General features: G+C 36.6%; 1 protein-coding gene across 3 annotated transcripts in view; it reads right to left on the reverse strand.

The window, feature by feature from the left end:
* PDSS2 (decaprenyl diphosphate synthase subunit 2) overlaps window positions 1-16,435 on the reverse strand; it is a 269,187-nt gene that overhangs the window by 71,612 nt on the left and 181,140 nt on the right. For all 3 annotated transcript variants that reach the window (XR_006519200.2, XM_044757198.2, XM_014868397.3), the window contains exon 4: window positions 13,092-13,166. Coding sequence is in view for 2 of the 3 variants with exons in the window: in XM_044757198.2 (XP_044613133.1) it covers window positions 13,092-13,166 (75 nt within the window). In the remaining variant the exon portion in view is untranslated. The remainder of the gene's footprint in view (window positions 1-13,091; window positions 13,167-16,435) is intronic.

Genomic DNA, 16,435 nt, shown 5'->3' on the forward strand with positions numbered 1-16,435 from the left:
GTCATGTGTCTGTGGATCAACTGGGATTCGGCTAATCTAGACTGGTGGCTTTGCTTTTCACTGCACACCTCTGGGTTGGCTGGAGAGGCTCTGCTCTAAGTGTCTCTCATTCTTCTTGGACCAGCAGTCTAGCCACGGCACATTTTTCTCATGGTGGGACAGCAGAGGCCCAAGAGAGCCAGCCTCCTATTGGCCAAAGCAAGTCAAATGGCTGAGCCCAGAGTTAAAGAGCAGTTACCCTGCCCACAGTGGGAGGGCATCACAGTTACATGGCAAAGGACATGGATGTGCATATTAGCTATCTATTACTGCATAATAAATTACCCCTAACTTAGTGGCTTAAAACAACTAATAAACACTTATTATGTGGGTTAGGAATTCAGGAATGGCTCAGCTGGGTAGTTCTAGCTTGGGGCCTCTCATGAAAGATAAGAAATGCTGTATTCTGCAAAGAGACTGAAATGAACCTGTACAAATACCCTACTGTCTACTACTCTTTAAAACAAATTTTTTGTACAATGCAATAAACTTTATGGGAAAATGTTATTTAGAAGATACTTAGCACCAAAATAAATGACTGTGATATGTTAAGAACAGGTTAAAAGATGGTGAATGCTGACTCAATTCCACATAATACACAGTAAGAGAGTAATAAAACAGGAGACATAAATTGCAAATCACTTAATAAGTTGAGAGATAGGATACCTGCTGAACTCCTGGGTCCTTGCCCTACTGTTTCCATTGCCAACAGTCTTGTTTGTTGCTTCCCACCTGTATTATTTCAACACTCTTCCAGCTGGTCTCTCTGCTTCTAATTTCTCTGGCTTCCAATTTATCCTGTTCACAGCTTCTACAATAATCTATCAAAGATCTGATTGTATAAGATCCTATGGTGCTTTCATCCTGCTTACTATTTTAAATACACACTCTCCTATACAAATGTTCAAGATCTACCCACTGATTCATTAATCCGTTTTTAAATTATCACCCTTCCCTAGCAAGGTCCCTTTGCTCCAGCTCTGACGACAACTTTGTCTCCATCTCAGCTCTCAATACACATGTACCTGCTTTGTCTAGCACAGCTGCTAGCATATAAGAGGTACTCAAAAACATTTGTTGAATGATCAGGCCTAGAGTAACAACTAGGTAACCCTAAAACAAAATTACAAGTTTCTTTCCTTAGGTTTAGTTGAACCTGTGTCCAAAGCACCTTCATGTTTACATCAAATATATTTTCATAACACCTTCTGCCTCTCTGAACTCGCCTCCACCCACTCTTTGTTCATCCACCATGTTTTAGCTGGGTAGGCCTTCTTTCTATTCCTTGGATACGTTCAGCTGGTTCCTCCGTCAGGCCTTTGCCTGAGTTGCTTCCTCTTCCTGGAAGCTTTTCCCTCTGTTTTTTCACACTGCTAGCTGTTTTTTGTTTATTCGGATCTCAGCTTAAAAATTATTTCCTCAGAGAGGACTTCCATGAACATCCAGTCTAAAGTAACTCCCTCAAACCTTCACTATCACTTCTCTCTACTCAATTCTTTGCTGTGCAGTATACTACTATTTCTCTTGTTCATTTATTTACGTGATTAACTGGCCTCTCCACTAAGCTGTAAGCTCCCTGAGGGCAAAGATGTCTTGTTCACTGAGCCCTTGTATTGCTAGTGTCTGCCATAAAGCAGATGCTCAAAAGGTATGTTAAATGAATGAACAAATCTGACTTCCTAGCCAATGCTCAAAGCCAATTTCCTGATCCCAACAAATGTCAACTTCTCCTAATTCATTTCTACTATACCTTCTAAGACTCAGCCTAAAAGAAAATTACCTCCTCCAAGAAGCTTCCCCTGAAATACTGTTAATTCTTGAGGCTGCACTTTCTCCTACACATTTAGCCTGTACCATATAAAATTACATGCGGTCTTATAGATAAATAGCTCTCCAGTGGTTTCATGTGCATGTTTTTCCTCTGAACTAGACGTATCATCAGATCCTTGAGGGCAGGTCTGTTTTTTTGTGTAGCTTTGTTTTGAATGTTCTGGCAGCCCTCAGTGTGCTATTGTGCACACAGCAGCAACTCAATACTGGTTTACTAATAAGCACTTTATCAAAACTGCCTAATAGAGCTCTATGGCCAATGTAGGATTCATGATAACAAACAATTTAACCAGAATTCAGTGAGAAACACTTTATCGAGATTTCCCCAATTCAATCTCATTATATTAAAGGATCAGGAGAAAGAATCTTACTCTCTCAGTTGTCCGTCAAAAGAAATATCTTCACTGAGATATGAATTACTACATATCCTCTGATTTCTGAGTAGATGCTGGGAGAGTTGGCTCTTTGCAATTTTATGTTGAAGGCCCTATTCACTATATTCGCTAATATCCTTTACATAAAGGTCCACCACATATGTCTCTATTTGTTTAATTTTAGGAAAAATTTCTATATAAAAATTATCCGTAGCATTAATCACCAAATAATGAAAAATTCAGAACACAACCTATTTCTCTTTCACTCTTAGTTGGGAAGAAATAGCGTCAAATTCAAAATCCACTTACAGCACATTCTGCTAGTACTGATAACCATTTTAACTTCCTCTCCATATTATCCATTTTATTTTTATTTTCCTAAATTTTTTTTTTCTTTGTCCACCAAAATTCATTTACGTGTAAGTCTACCAAAAGGAATTCTTACATTAACCTCTCTGGAGCTCCTGACTCTTTCATCTGGAGAGTCTGCCAGCACCTGAACATTAAATTGACATCAAGTAGACTCATCCACTCTATAACCAATCCTCTTTTATGTTAACTCTACTATCCTTTTTTTTCTGGTCAAACAGTGCAAGACACTGGAGGGATTTCTGATTTCTTATTCTCACGGCTGAAGTATCCAATAGACACACTAAAGAAAACACTTAGGGTACCAGCAAAACAAAGCACCATAAAATTTGTAGGGGAAAAGTTTTACATTTGTTATTTTTAAAAAAATAATTCCAACACAAATCAAAAAATAAAATCATGAGGACTGGCACTTCTAGCAAGATGGAGCAACAGGACTACATTTACCCTTTCACCTAAAACAACTAAAACACTGGGCAAAATATACGAAACAAGAGCTTTTAAGACATTTGAAATCAGGCAACAAAAGACAGTGATCTCTGAGAAATGGGAAATAAATGAGTCTTATAATTGTTCCAGCTTATTGCCTGGAGAGAATGCCAGGCTGCAGTAGACCCTAACAGTTTCCTTGGGTTGAGGCAATGGACCTAAGTGGGTAGGGAGGCCAAAGGCATTAGAGTCAGGGACTAGAGTTGACGGGGCAGAGTACTCAGGATTAGAGAGCTGTATAGAGGGTTGTGGAGGTGTAGAGGGTTTCCCCAAAGTCTTCAGCTGAGTATTACCAATGTGTAGACACAAAGAAACTATTGAGAAACTATTGAAGTCTGGGGAAAGAATCATTCAGACGGTACAGATAGAGCAATCCTTAGAGCTCACATAGGGTTGGAGACAGCTCCTGTTCCCACCAGTGAGAATGGAAAAACTCGTAATTCACAGGGTATCAGCAGAGTACTCAGGAGGATTTTGCCTTAGCAGTGGGGAAAATTAGCCCTAGACTAAATTCTACTCTGGTCCTGCCTAACAATGCTTAAAAGTAAGACATCAAAGGATCAAACTGTTTCCAGTAACTTAACTGTATTCCAGAAGAAAGCTCAAGAATATTTATAGAGATACAAAAATATCTAGCGTCCAACAAAATAAAATTCACAGTGTCTGGCATCCAACCAAAAATAACCAAGCATGCAAAAAAAAGCAGGAAAACACAATGCAAAATGAGGAGAGAAATCAATTGAAACCAACTCAGAAATGACATAGATGATAGAATTAGTAGACAGGGATATTAAAACAGTTTTCATAACTGTATTCCATATGGTCTAAGAGCTAGAAGAAACATTGAACATGTAAAGGAGAAACATGGAAGATGTAAACTGGTGAACTTGAATGCACATCAATAGAAATTATCCAAAATGAAACACAAAAAGAAAATACTGAGGAAACAAACCAAATGAACACAGCAGCAGTGGGCTCTGTGATAACTTCAAGCAGCCTATTACACACATAATTGGAGTTCCTGTGAGGGAGGAGAGAGGAGGAAAGATAGAAAAAATATTTAAAGAAATAATGACCAAAACTTTTCCAAATTTGATAAAAACAATAAACTCACAGATCCAAAAAGCTCAATGAACCTCAAGCACAAGCAACATGAAAAAACTGACACCAAGGCACATCATAATCCAACTTCTCAAAATCAGTGGTAAAAAGAAAATCATGAAAACAGCCAGAGAAAAAAACCTGTCAATCTTGAATTCTATATCCAGTGAACATATCTTTCAAAAACAAGGTCAAAACAAAGACTTTTTCAGACAACACAAAGCTGAAAGAATTAATCACCAGCAGACCCACACAATATGCAATGTTAAAAGAAATCTTTTAGAAGAAGGAAGATAATACATGTGGAAATTTGTATCAACAAAAAACAAAGCAAAGCACTGAAGACAACTATCTGGGTAAATATAAAAGACTTTTTAAAAAACTTAAATCCCTTTAAAATAGAATTGAATGTTTAAAGCAAAAATAATGATTGTGGGATTTATAATATATAAGTAAATAAAATTTATGACAATGATAACACAAAACCTGAGAGGGAAGAAACAGAAATATACTTTCGTAAGTTTCTTACACTGTAAGTAAAGGTATACTGTTACTTGAAGGTAGATTGTGATAAGTTAAAGATATAGGCATACCTTGGAGATATTGTAGGCTTGCTTCCAGACTACCACAATAAAGCAAATATGATAAAGCAAGTCACACAAGTTTTTTGGGTTTCTGAGTGCATATAAAAGTTATGTTTACCCTATTCTGTACTCTATGGAGTGTGCAATAGCATTATGTCTAAAAAGACAATGTAGGGGCTGGCCCAGTGGCACAGCAGTTAAGTTCTCACGTTCTGCTTTGGCAGCCCGGGGTTTGCCGGTTCGGATCCTGGGTGCAGACACAGCACCGCTTGGCAAACCATGCTGTGGCAGGAGTCCCATGTATAAAGTAGAGGAAGATGGGCACGGATGTTAGCCCACGGCCAGTCTTCCTCAGCAAAAAGAGGAGGATTGGCAGCAGATGTTAGCTCAGGGCTAATCTTCCTCAATAAAAATAAAAAGACAATGTATATACCTTAGTTAAAAAATACTTTATTGCTAAAAAATGCTAACCCTCCTCTAAGTCTTCAGTGAGCTGTAATCTTTTTGCTGGTAGAGGGTCTTGTAAAAAATGCAACATCTGTGAAGTACAATAGAGTGAAGCACAATAAAATGAGGTATGCCTGTATATATTATAAACTCAATAGCAACCACTAAAAGTGCATCAAAAAGTTATAGCTAATAAGTAAAATAAGGAGACAAAATGGCATCATGAAAAATAATGTAAGAGAGGCAGACAAAGAAGAAAAGGAAAGAAAGAACAAACGGGATGAATGAAAAACAGATAAGATGGTAGATTTAAACTCAACCATATGAATAAACACATTAAAAGTAAATGATCTAAATATACAAATTAAAAGGTAGAGATTGTCAGACTGGATAAAAGAGTATGATCCTGCATATAAATGCTGCATACAAGAAGCCACTTTAAACATAAAAAAGTAAAAGGATGGAAAAAAATATACCATAAAAATTTTAATCAAAAGAAAGCTGGAGTGGTTATATTAATATCTGATAAAGTGGATATCAGAGAAAAAAATATAAAGAATGATACCAGAGATAAAAAAGGTCAGTTAATGATAAAGGGATGAATCATCAGGAAAACAATATGATCCTAAGATAATATAACGATCCTAAAGGTTAATGTGCCTGAAGCAGAGCTATGAAATATACATGAAGGAAAAATGGATAGAACTGCAGGGAGAAACAGAAAAATCCACAATTACAGTTAGAGACTTTAACACCTACCGTCAGTAATTGATCGAACAAGTAGAAAGAAAATAATTACAGATATAGAAGAACTTAAAGATACTATCAACCAAATCGCCATTTATAGAATACTGCATGAACAATAGCAGAATACATATTCTTTTTAAGGGAACATGAAACATTTACCAGGATAGATCATATCTGGGCCATAAAACAACTCTCAATAAATTTAAAATAATTCAAACCATATAAAATATGTTCTCTAAACACAATGGTATTATAAACCAACAACAGAAAGACATCTGGAAAATCTCCAAATAGTTGGAAACTAATGAACTTTCAAATAATTCATAAATCAAAGGAAAAAGATCAAAAGAGAAATTAGTAAGTAGTTTGAACTGAATGAAAACGAAAAAGCAGGGGCTGGCCCCGTGGCTGAGTGGTTGAGTTTGCACACTCTGCTTGGGCAGCCCAGGGTTTCGCTGGTTTGGATCCTGGGTGCAGACATGGCACCGCTTGTCAGGCCATGCTGAGGTGGCATGACACATGCCACAACTGGAAGGATCCACAACTAAAAAATACACAACTATGTACTGGGGGGATTTGGGGAGAAAAAGCGGGGAAAAAAAAAAGAAGACTGGCAACAGTTGTTAGCTCAGGTGTCAATCTTTAAAAAAAAAAGAAAATGAAAAACCAACATAATGGAAGTTTTGGGGAATGCTGCTAACGTAGCACTCAGAGGGACATTCATGGCTCTAAATGCCATATTAGAAAAGAAAACAGGTCTCGAAAAAATGATTTCATCTTAAAAAACTAAAAAAAGAAGAGGAAATAAAACCAAAGCAATCAGAAAAAAAGGGATAATAAAACTTAGAATGAAAATCAATGTAAAAGAAAGGAGAAAAAAAGAGAAAGTTAATGAACCTAAATCTGATCCTTTGAAATCAATAACATTGTTAAGCCTCTAGGAAAAAAAGAAAAGACACAAATTACCCATATCAGAAGTGAGAGAAGTGACATCACTACAAATTCTACAGAGATTAAAAGGATAACATGGGAATATTATGAAGCACTTTATGTCAATAATTTGACAACTTAGATGAAATAAAACAGTTCCTTTGCAGACATAAACTACCAAAGTTCACTGAAGAAGAAACACATAACTTAAATAGCCCAAAGTTTTTAAAGCAATTGAATTTGCAGCTTAAAAAACCTTTCCTACAAACAAAGGTCCAGATGGCTTCATTACTGAATTCTATCAAACGTTTAAGGAAGAAATAGTACTAATTCTACACAAACTCTTTCAAAAAATCAAAAAGGAGGAAATACTTCCCAATTCATTTTGATACTCACGCCAGACAAAGACATAACAAAGAACTGAAAACAACAGACCACTATCTCTCATGAACATAGATGCAAACATTAACAAAATTTTTAGCATACCAAATCAAGCAATATATAAAAAGAAGACTGCATCACAATCAAGTGAGGTTTATTCCAGGAATGCAAGGCTCATTTAACATTTGAAAATCAATTAATTCATCATGTTAACAGACTAAAAAAGAACCTAAAAGAGAAAAAAACTAAAAAGAAAAAAGATTTATATATATATATATGATCACCTCAATAGTTGCAGAAAAAAACTGTCAAAATCTAACATTAATTCCTGATAAAAACTCTTCAGGAAATTAGGAATATAAGGGAACTTCTTTACTAATCAACAGCCTCTACAAAACAAAAACAACCTATAACTAACATCACACTTAATGATGAAATATTGAATGTTGTCCTCCTGGCATCAGGAGCAAGGCAAGGATGTCCATTCTCACCACTTCAACATTGTATTGGAGGGTCTAGTTATTGGGTTTGAGATTTCATCTTACCATACATACAAACTAATGAGTTAGCTTGTTATTGTTCTGTGGTTGCTAACAGAAGACACAAGACGCCTGGGTCAGCGACAAACAACTTTACTATTCATGGACAGCAAGAAGCCTGTGCACCTGCATATTTGTGTTCGTTACCCTTGGCCCAAAGTCCTGCAGGGGAAACACTCAGATGGATGCTATGCTTTCAGTGGATTTGTGTTACAGCTAAACACTGAGTTTGGGGAATCCACTGCTTTTGTGTAAGCAGCAAGCAAGTCTGCTCTTTGGGAGTGATGTATATGTTTATTATCTTGATTGTGATGATAGTTTAATTGGTCCATATATATATCAAAACATAGATTGTGCACTTTAAATATTTGCAGTTTCTTGCACATCAATAAGGCTGTCTAAAAAAATGAGAAAGATCTTCCATTCCAAGCATTCTAGGCCTTTCTATATCATTAATTTTAACAAACATTTTTGGGCTACTCCTAATGCGCTAGGCACGCACTATTCTGGTTTGGGAATATAATGCGTTAAAAAAAAAAATCCCTCCTCCTATAGAGTTTACATTCCTATAGGAGGAGACTGGAAATAAATAAGAAGAAGAACATCAGATGGTGACAACTCTGATTAAGATAACCAAACCATTTAAAGAGCCTTTTTTTAAAATCACAGTTGTGTGGCTACTTCAGACTGGGTGGGTGGGTGGGGTCTCTCTGAGAAGGTGAAATTGATGCAGAGATATGACTATCAAGAAGGAGCCAACCATGTCAAGGTGGCAGAAGAGCACCTTCGGCCTTCACTATTATTTTGGCTTCCCAACTGTTTTCATTTCCCCTCAATCTCCTGTAAACCACTGCTGAATTAACTTTCCCAAAAGCTAATCTGATTATATAATTCCTTTCTTTATAAAGCTTCAATCCCTCTCTTACCTCAATTACTAAATATGGTATGAGCTCTACATTCTGGCATTATAAGTCTGCACACATGTGACAAAACCCACCTTTCTAGTCTTCTCACTACTCCTTTTTTCTTACATGGAAGAAGCCCTGATCTTAAATACGCTTTGCTACTTTTGATCATGCTGTTTCCTCAGCCTGGAATGCCATCCTTCTCCATCAATAGATATTTCTCATCCTTGAAATGTCCACTTAAATATCAAATTCTCGTTAATGTCTTTTCTGATTTTCCCAACCAGATGTGACTTTTTGTTTACATTTCCCTTCTATTATGTTTTTCAATGGGTAAAACTCATCTTACTCATCTTTTTATTAGATAGTGGCATAATGCTCTGCAGACAGGAGATAATCCATAACTTCCTAGTTGACTGAATTATCTTATGAAATAGAGCAAAGTTATATACACTAAGATGTTTACCACAATGTTGTTTAAATTAGTAAAAAAAGAAAAGAAAGAAAACAAGGTAAGTGTCCAAAAATAGCGGAATGGTTCAGTAAATTATAGTACAGTAGTATAATGAAATATTAAATAGCCATTAAAATTATAGTTTCGAAAACTTTTAATAACAAAAATAATAATCCTGGGGAGTGAATCAGCACAAAATATATATATATATATACAATAATAACTCCAAAATGGGAGAAATACAGAATGAAACCTAGAAAGAAATACACTAAAATGTAATCATGATTCATTTCTGGGGGATGATTTATACAATTTTTATTTTCCTCTTGACCTTTTTCTAGGCTTTCAGTTTATATTTAATAAACATGTATTTGCTTTTCTAACTAGAAAACAAGTTACAATAGTAAGATAATTACATTTAAAAGATTTTAGATATAAAGGTCTGTGGATTCAAAGCCAATTTTGCTAAAATGTAAAATATTTAGTACATACAGTGAGTAACATGAGTACAAATGTATAAGGCAGAGTTTGACTGGGGAACTCTTAGAATGGTAAACAACTGTTTAAAATGTAATTTTTGTCTTTAATATGCTTCTTTCTTCAATTAGCTAACAAAAAAAAACAGGTAGAGGGAAGACAGATAATATAAACACCAAAGAAAGCACAACGATTAATTTTTATTAGAAAGAACAAATGGTTCACAAACTAGCAAGTACAAAAATAAAAATGTTATTTTTCAATGGATAGAACAAAAGATGAATTTCCTAAGTTACTTTAAATGTTTACACAACTTACCTACAATTTGTTATGTAACGTAAGTCACACAAATTTTCATAGTTTTGAGGAGGATTACATAATTATCTACAAACTTCTTCTGGAGAAGGAGATTTGGCAGAATGAATTCAGTTCCAGTTTCCCTTCATTTGCTTTAATGCGTCTACCCTAGACACACAGATATTACCCCACGGAAAGCTACCCAGATTCTCCATCACCACATTAAGTAGCCATATAGAAAACAGACCGCTATTGTGTCCTTTTATCCCTAGAGAGATGAAATGGTTTGTAGCTTATTTTAAATCACAAAGCAATTCTTTTGTGTACTGAATTGGCCCAAGGCTACGGAGGTTGTGCAACTCACTTCCCACATGACCTCCACTTGTGGCTGCTTCCTAATCATGCCAGAACATGAAAACCTTGAAGGCGCTCCACATGGGGCGGTGCTCTTTCTGCCTCTGAAGTGTTTCCTGGGCCTAGTTAGAACAACCAAATTCTGAAAAGCCATTCTAATGGCAAGCATACTCAGAGGGGAAAAAAAAACCCAGACTTTTTCTGGTTAGGACGGGAAATGTGGTTAACCTAAATTGGACCTGGGGCGCAAATGGAGGCATCAAGAAGCACTCCCAGTGCTTCAGTTCAACTATGCATTTTTGCTTCCTTTATTAAAAAAAAAAAAAAGGCTCTTTAAATGGTTTGGTTATATTTAGAAATGTAACTGCTTAAAAAAACTGCTTTAAAGGACCGTGTTTGGGGAGGTGATGGGGAAAGAGGGCAGATGAACAAAGCTTTGCTTTTGAGTAAACTTATTAGCTAATCAAAGTCAGCAAGCAGTGCTTGCTAAGTAGCAGTTCACGTATGATCAACAGTCCTTCAAAGACTGTTGCTTCCTCTTTTCTCTTTCCCAGGAAGAAACATTATGTGGGGCTTGAAGTCAAAAAACCTGGGTTCAGATCATGTCAATGTCAAACATGCATTAACAATTTCCAGACACTATGCTTTCCTGCAGTTTGTCATCTCTGAATTGCAGGATTTTCCTCTATAAAATGGGTATACCAACAAATGCCACCCTTTTCATAGGTGATTGTGTAGAAAGAAAGTATAAGCAAGCTTAAACTGCTATCTAAGTATTTATTATTGTTGTTGCTATTAGGTCTGCCTGACATACAGAAAGTACTTAACAAATGTTCACAAAATTACTAATGATCTGGGCTAATTATAGTGGACAAACAGTAAGAGCAGATAAATCAAGAACCTTAAAACCAACAATAACACTTTCACTTAAAAATTAACAGATATTTAACTGTAAATTATTAATATCTTATATGGAACAGGGGCCGGCCCCATGGCTGAGTGGGTTGGGTTTGTGCGCTCCGCTTTGGCAGCCCAGGGTTTTGCTGGTTTGGATCCTGGGCGCGGACATGGAACCACTCATTAGGCCATGCTGAGGCGGCATCCCACATAGCACAACCAGAGGCGCTCACAACTAGTATATACAACTATGAACAGGGGGTTGGGGGCGGGGGAGCGGGGGGTGTGCTTTGGGGAGAAGAAGAAAAAAGAATCTTATATGGAACAAAGATGAACACCTTGAAAATGCCCCAGGGGAGAACAATGTCACAACTGCCAGGAGAGGTCACTGTAATCATCACAATTTGGTGGGATCTCAGGTATGGCAGAGGGATGCTAGCAAATCAGGTTTCCTGGAGGTATAGAGGCAGTAAATGAGAGGGTGAGAGCCTGAGCTCCAGAGTTCAAATCTCAACTAACAACTTGTGTGCTCAGGGGCAAATTACTTAATCTTTCCTAAATCTCAGTTTTCACATATGTAAAATGGGAACAGCAGTAGTACCGCTAGCAGGATTTCTGTGAAGATTAAACGAAGAAATATGGGTCAATTACTCACCACAGTGTTATTTGCTTAGCTATCATCATCTTCATCATACTATATACTGGGTGACTTTCTCTAAGTGGAACTAGACCAGGATCCTCCATTTTACAATCTGCCATTAACCCTCAGCCACGGTAGTGAACTATGGGATGTTTCTGAAAAAATGCAGCAAAGGGGGTCCACTGTGGTCACATCTTCTGCCAGGTCCCTATATACCACTATGCTGCTTAGGTGAAGTTAGATATGCCTATCGGGAACTGTGATTCCCTGAACCAAATGTTACCAGATGTCCAATGTACAATTTTTCATATTTCACTAAGTACTCTCTGAACTATCCTGAGTCCCTGGGTTATACTTTTAAATTTTAAGTTTCTTATCCAAGTTGCTCATGCCCTATGTTTCACTTCTAGTAAAATTTGTCTTTCTTTTTTCAAATGGAAATGCCAAAAAGCTTAAGATGTGCACACATGCATATTTTTTCTAATTTGCAGTGAATGAAATCTTGCTAATATAGAAGCTAAAGAAGTTAGAATAATGAAACACTGAGATAGGAGTCCCTTATAACAGTATATACCACATTAAATGATGGTGATGGTCAATGAAGCAATAGCTTCACATTCAATATCCTTCTGAAGTGAAATAACTGCATTTTAAGGAAATAAAATCTAACCCTTCTTGAGATGTCCTGCTAAATGAGTCAAAAAACCCTAATTCTAGATCTATAAAATTAATCAAAATAATCCAGCTGTGCAACCATCCTACTTCTTATCATAGAGAATGTAATAATGCAGTAAATTTTGGATCCTGGATATAAAAGACATTCCTCCCTCACACACCCAACAGTCATCTTCTTGGGATCCTGGCCACTCTTCTGGGACATCTGAAGGCCCTTTGCTCTGGGGAAAGGCTGGGCCTGGCCACCTCAGGCTGAGCTGCTCCTCCAGCCTGCCAGCTTTGTGATAGTGCTACCTGCCAGCCAGCAGCATGCTGGTGTCTACTGGGCTACTGCAGATTGAACAGATTGTGAATCCAGCCAGAGGATAAGAGGTTGTTTTAATTGGCTAAATCTGCTATGTACTAAGCGTATGGCCATGAATTCATAGCCAAAACACTAATCTAAAAAAAACTGTCATGTACAATTTAAACACAAAACAAGAATGACATTTTTGCTCATCAATCCTAGTTTTGCCACGAGCATTTTTAACCTAACATTTTATAATGGTTACCAAATCTTTACCTTTGCTGAAGTAGAATTTTCATGGTATACTCCTTGTACCAAGTCCATAAGGGCACTTGCTAGAAGTTCCACAACCTAAAAAACAAGAACAAAAATTAAAATAAACAGTTTAAAAAGTTTATCCCTATTTTTACCTCAGAATACCTCAGAGGGCTTAGTAGAAAGGTGGTATTTGTGCTTGATGGAAAAAACGGGGTTATGTGCAAAGATCCTGGCAAATAGCATTGCCCACCTGGATATCAGAGCTGTGATCCAATTTTTTTCAGTCCTAATTCAAGCCAAAAACCCAAAAAAGTCTTGTATGTGTAGCATTTAATATACATGAAAATCCAGTAATAGCCATTTTAAACAAGCTTAAATTTCAGATAACTAATGAAATCTTAACTCAATTTATTTTCTGTATGTTTATTCCTGTTAGGTGAACACTTTTTCAATATCTTCATTCTGGGAGCCATTACAATGCTAATTTTCATACTTAATACAGAAATAAAAGCAAAAGCAAAAGAATGGTTAAGCTTTCAAATGTGTTCATTCTGTTATACTAAAAATGCACTGGAGGGCTTCTGGGTCAAATGTACCATAAACAGTGAACATTTTTATAGAACTGCAATATTAAAATCATATTCATCAAACCTGTATTATTTTCAAGTCTCAGGCTATTAAAAAAAATGATCAAGCAAAATCAAGAGCTTTGAACTTGTTCCAGAATGTAAAACAAGCAGAAAACAGTAAATGGTCTCTTTGGAACTACTGTACAATTTAGAGTTGTTTGTATAAACCATCTTAATTCAGGAGGACAAAGTAGTGGTATTTATTATAACGTTTGATGCAGCCATTTCAAACAATAATTCCTGAAGGCAACCCCATCCGCTTCTTATGAAGTCTTAATATCTTGTATACTTAGCTTTCTATATCATGCAGTCCTGTATCAGATTTCCACTCTTTGCTTCCTAAAATTTAGCTCGGTTTTGATTGAATTAAAGGATTTTGTTTCAGCTTTTATCATTCTTGTAATGGAAGACACTATTAAGCCAAAGGATACAGACTCAAACAACAAGATACTTCAATATCAGGTACTCTGGATTTAATAAACATTTTTTTAGAGGCAAATTACATTAATTTGTAGAAAGACTTGCTTTAAAATTTTAACACGAGTATTTATCTCCAAATTTATATTTACATTCATACTGCATAATACACACAGAGCTGCTGATATGGAAATTTTGCTGATTAAAGGCATATTTTTTTCTAGCTTTGCAGATGGGTTAATTTGTAAGACCTATACAAAGTCTTTTTTTTTTTTTTAAATCACATTGCCCTTTAGGTAACCAAATACTTAAGAAATATTGTAGCAATATGAGCTGCAGAGGAACTGGAAGGACAATGATCCTACAGTGTTACCAGATGTGTTGAGTTATTTAAGTGGGGAAGAGAGAAAAATGAATGGATTTTTTCCCCCTGAAGGTATCAGATAAGCCCTATTCCCAAATCCTAGAGGATAGAGTATCGCCAATAGGTCTATGAAAGACTGTAACTAAATGCACAGCATCAGATTGGATTACAGTTTATACAAGCAACATCCCAAGATCCCCCTGATGGCTGGACACATAATACAGATCAATCACTCACTAAGAAATGTTATGGTTTTGAAACAGTTTGAGCTCTGAGACCAGCACCGGTAAAGTGAAGAGGGATTTACAAAGAGAAAGTCCAACACTCAATGTCAAAATGATGGCATAAACTTTTAACAACGGATCTGGCTCTGGATAACCACAGTGTTCCTTCACCTCCCTGAAATTCCAGACCAGACAGAAGTAACAAAAATATTTTATTCTCTGATGTTTTTTCTCTTAATGCCATTAGCGAATATAGGAAGACCTGTACTTATAAGTTCATAATTTATAAGTGACCTATACTTCCAAATGTTCATAATTACTTGAGCAGAATACTTCTTCATAGCCAATGACAACCATCAAGGAGAAAGCTTTGGACTTCCTTGAGTTAACAAGTCAAGGAAGGTAAGAAATTATGAAAAGCAGGAACAGCCTAGGGGAGTTCAATGTGTCCCAGGCAAGGGTAACTTACTCAATGCACACATAAATCTCTTCCCATTGCCTGAAATGTCTACTTTTAAAATTATACAAGAGAGAGTTGTGTTTAAGTATCATCGTCATTTAAAATTGCAAATATTTCTAGGAAGACCACAGGGCTATGAGTCACGCGTACTTTAACAAGACCACGAATGATCTGGTCTTCTTTTTCCCATTACGTGCCTTACTACCACAGGCGCTCACCTGTTTAGATATCTCCTGCATTTAAATATAAGAAAGCACTTGCTTAATGATACTTTCTCCCCTCAGATTCTTGAGGAATGATTTGTTCAAGCAACCCCAAATGGTAGCGAGGATAACAGCAGCCAGAGGAAAATCCAGAGCCTAACTGCCAGGCCGCCTGAGGCTAAGAGCCCAAGCCCCAGAATTCTTGGTGCTCTAGACAAGAGCCACTATGAGAAAGATTCAAGGACTTTCGTGTCTCAAGCCCAGGAGGGCAAGACAACACCTCCTACTAGAAAAAGAAAATAGGCTAAAAGAGCCTCCATGGTGGCCAGTCTAATAAGCCCAACAGTTTAGAGCACTGTAATCAAATTAGAGGCCGACTATCAATTTCATTGTGAGATTTGGGGCAAATCAATTAATTTCTCTGAGCTTTGGTCTTCCTCAACTATAAAATGAGGGGAGTTGCAAAACATAATTCCTTAAGTTATCTTCCAATTCTAAGATTCTGAGCTTCTACAAATGCAAATGTTAGTATTTATAATTAGGCATGGAAATTTGAAAACTGCTTTTTTGTAAATTTTGATGAGACATGTTTGCTCATACTATTATTTTCATCTGTTCTCTTCACGTGGACCTTTCCCGCTGTCTGAACTCTCCTGATTACTTTCTTTGTGAAACTTTTTGTACCCAAACTCCCTTGGTTCCAAAACCCAGAACATAATGAAACAATTTTCATTTCTTAAACCATTTTAAATCGTTTCCATTTTTTAAACCACTATGACCGGTAGCCCACCCTACCAACCGATGAAGAGGTCCTAGTTGGGTCAAATAAAGGTCACATTGCTGAGTTCTGGGTCTTGACAGGCTCTAATGCTTGGGAATAATTCATACATATCAGATTCAGAATGACATCAGGTTTAAGTGCAATGTTGCATCAAACAAATAATGGCACTAGTTGACCATATCACTTCCCTCTCTAATGAGTAAATATGTAGAGACTTAGAAGAGATTCTGGAACATAATAAGCCTCAGTGAGTGTTAACTTACTACTCTTCTGTACTTTTATAT

Source organism: Equus asinus, chromosome 24 (genome assembly GCF_041296235.1).
Source record: "Equus asinus isolate D_3611 breed Donkey chromosome 24, EquAss-T2T_v2, whole genome shotgun sequence".
NCBI classification, from domain to species: domain Eukaryota; kingdom Metazoa; phylum Chordata; class Mammalia; order Perissodactyla; family Equidae; genus Equus; species Equus asinus.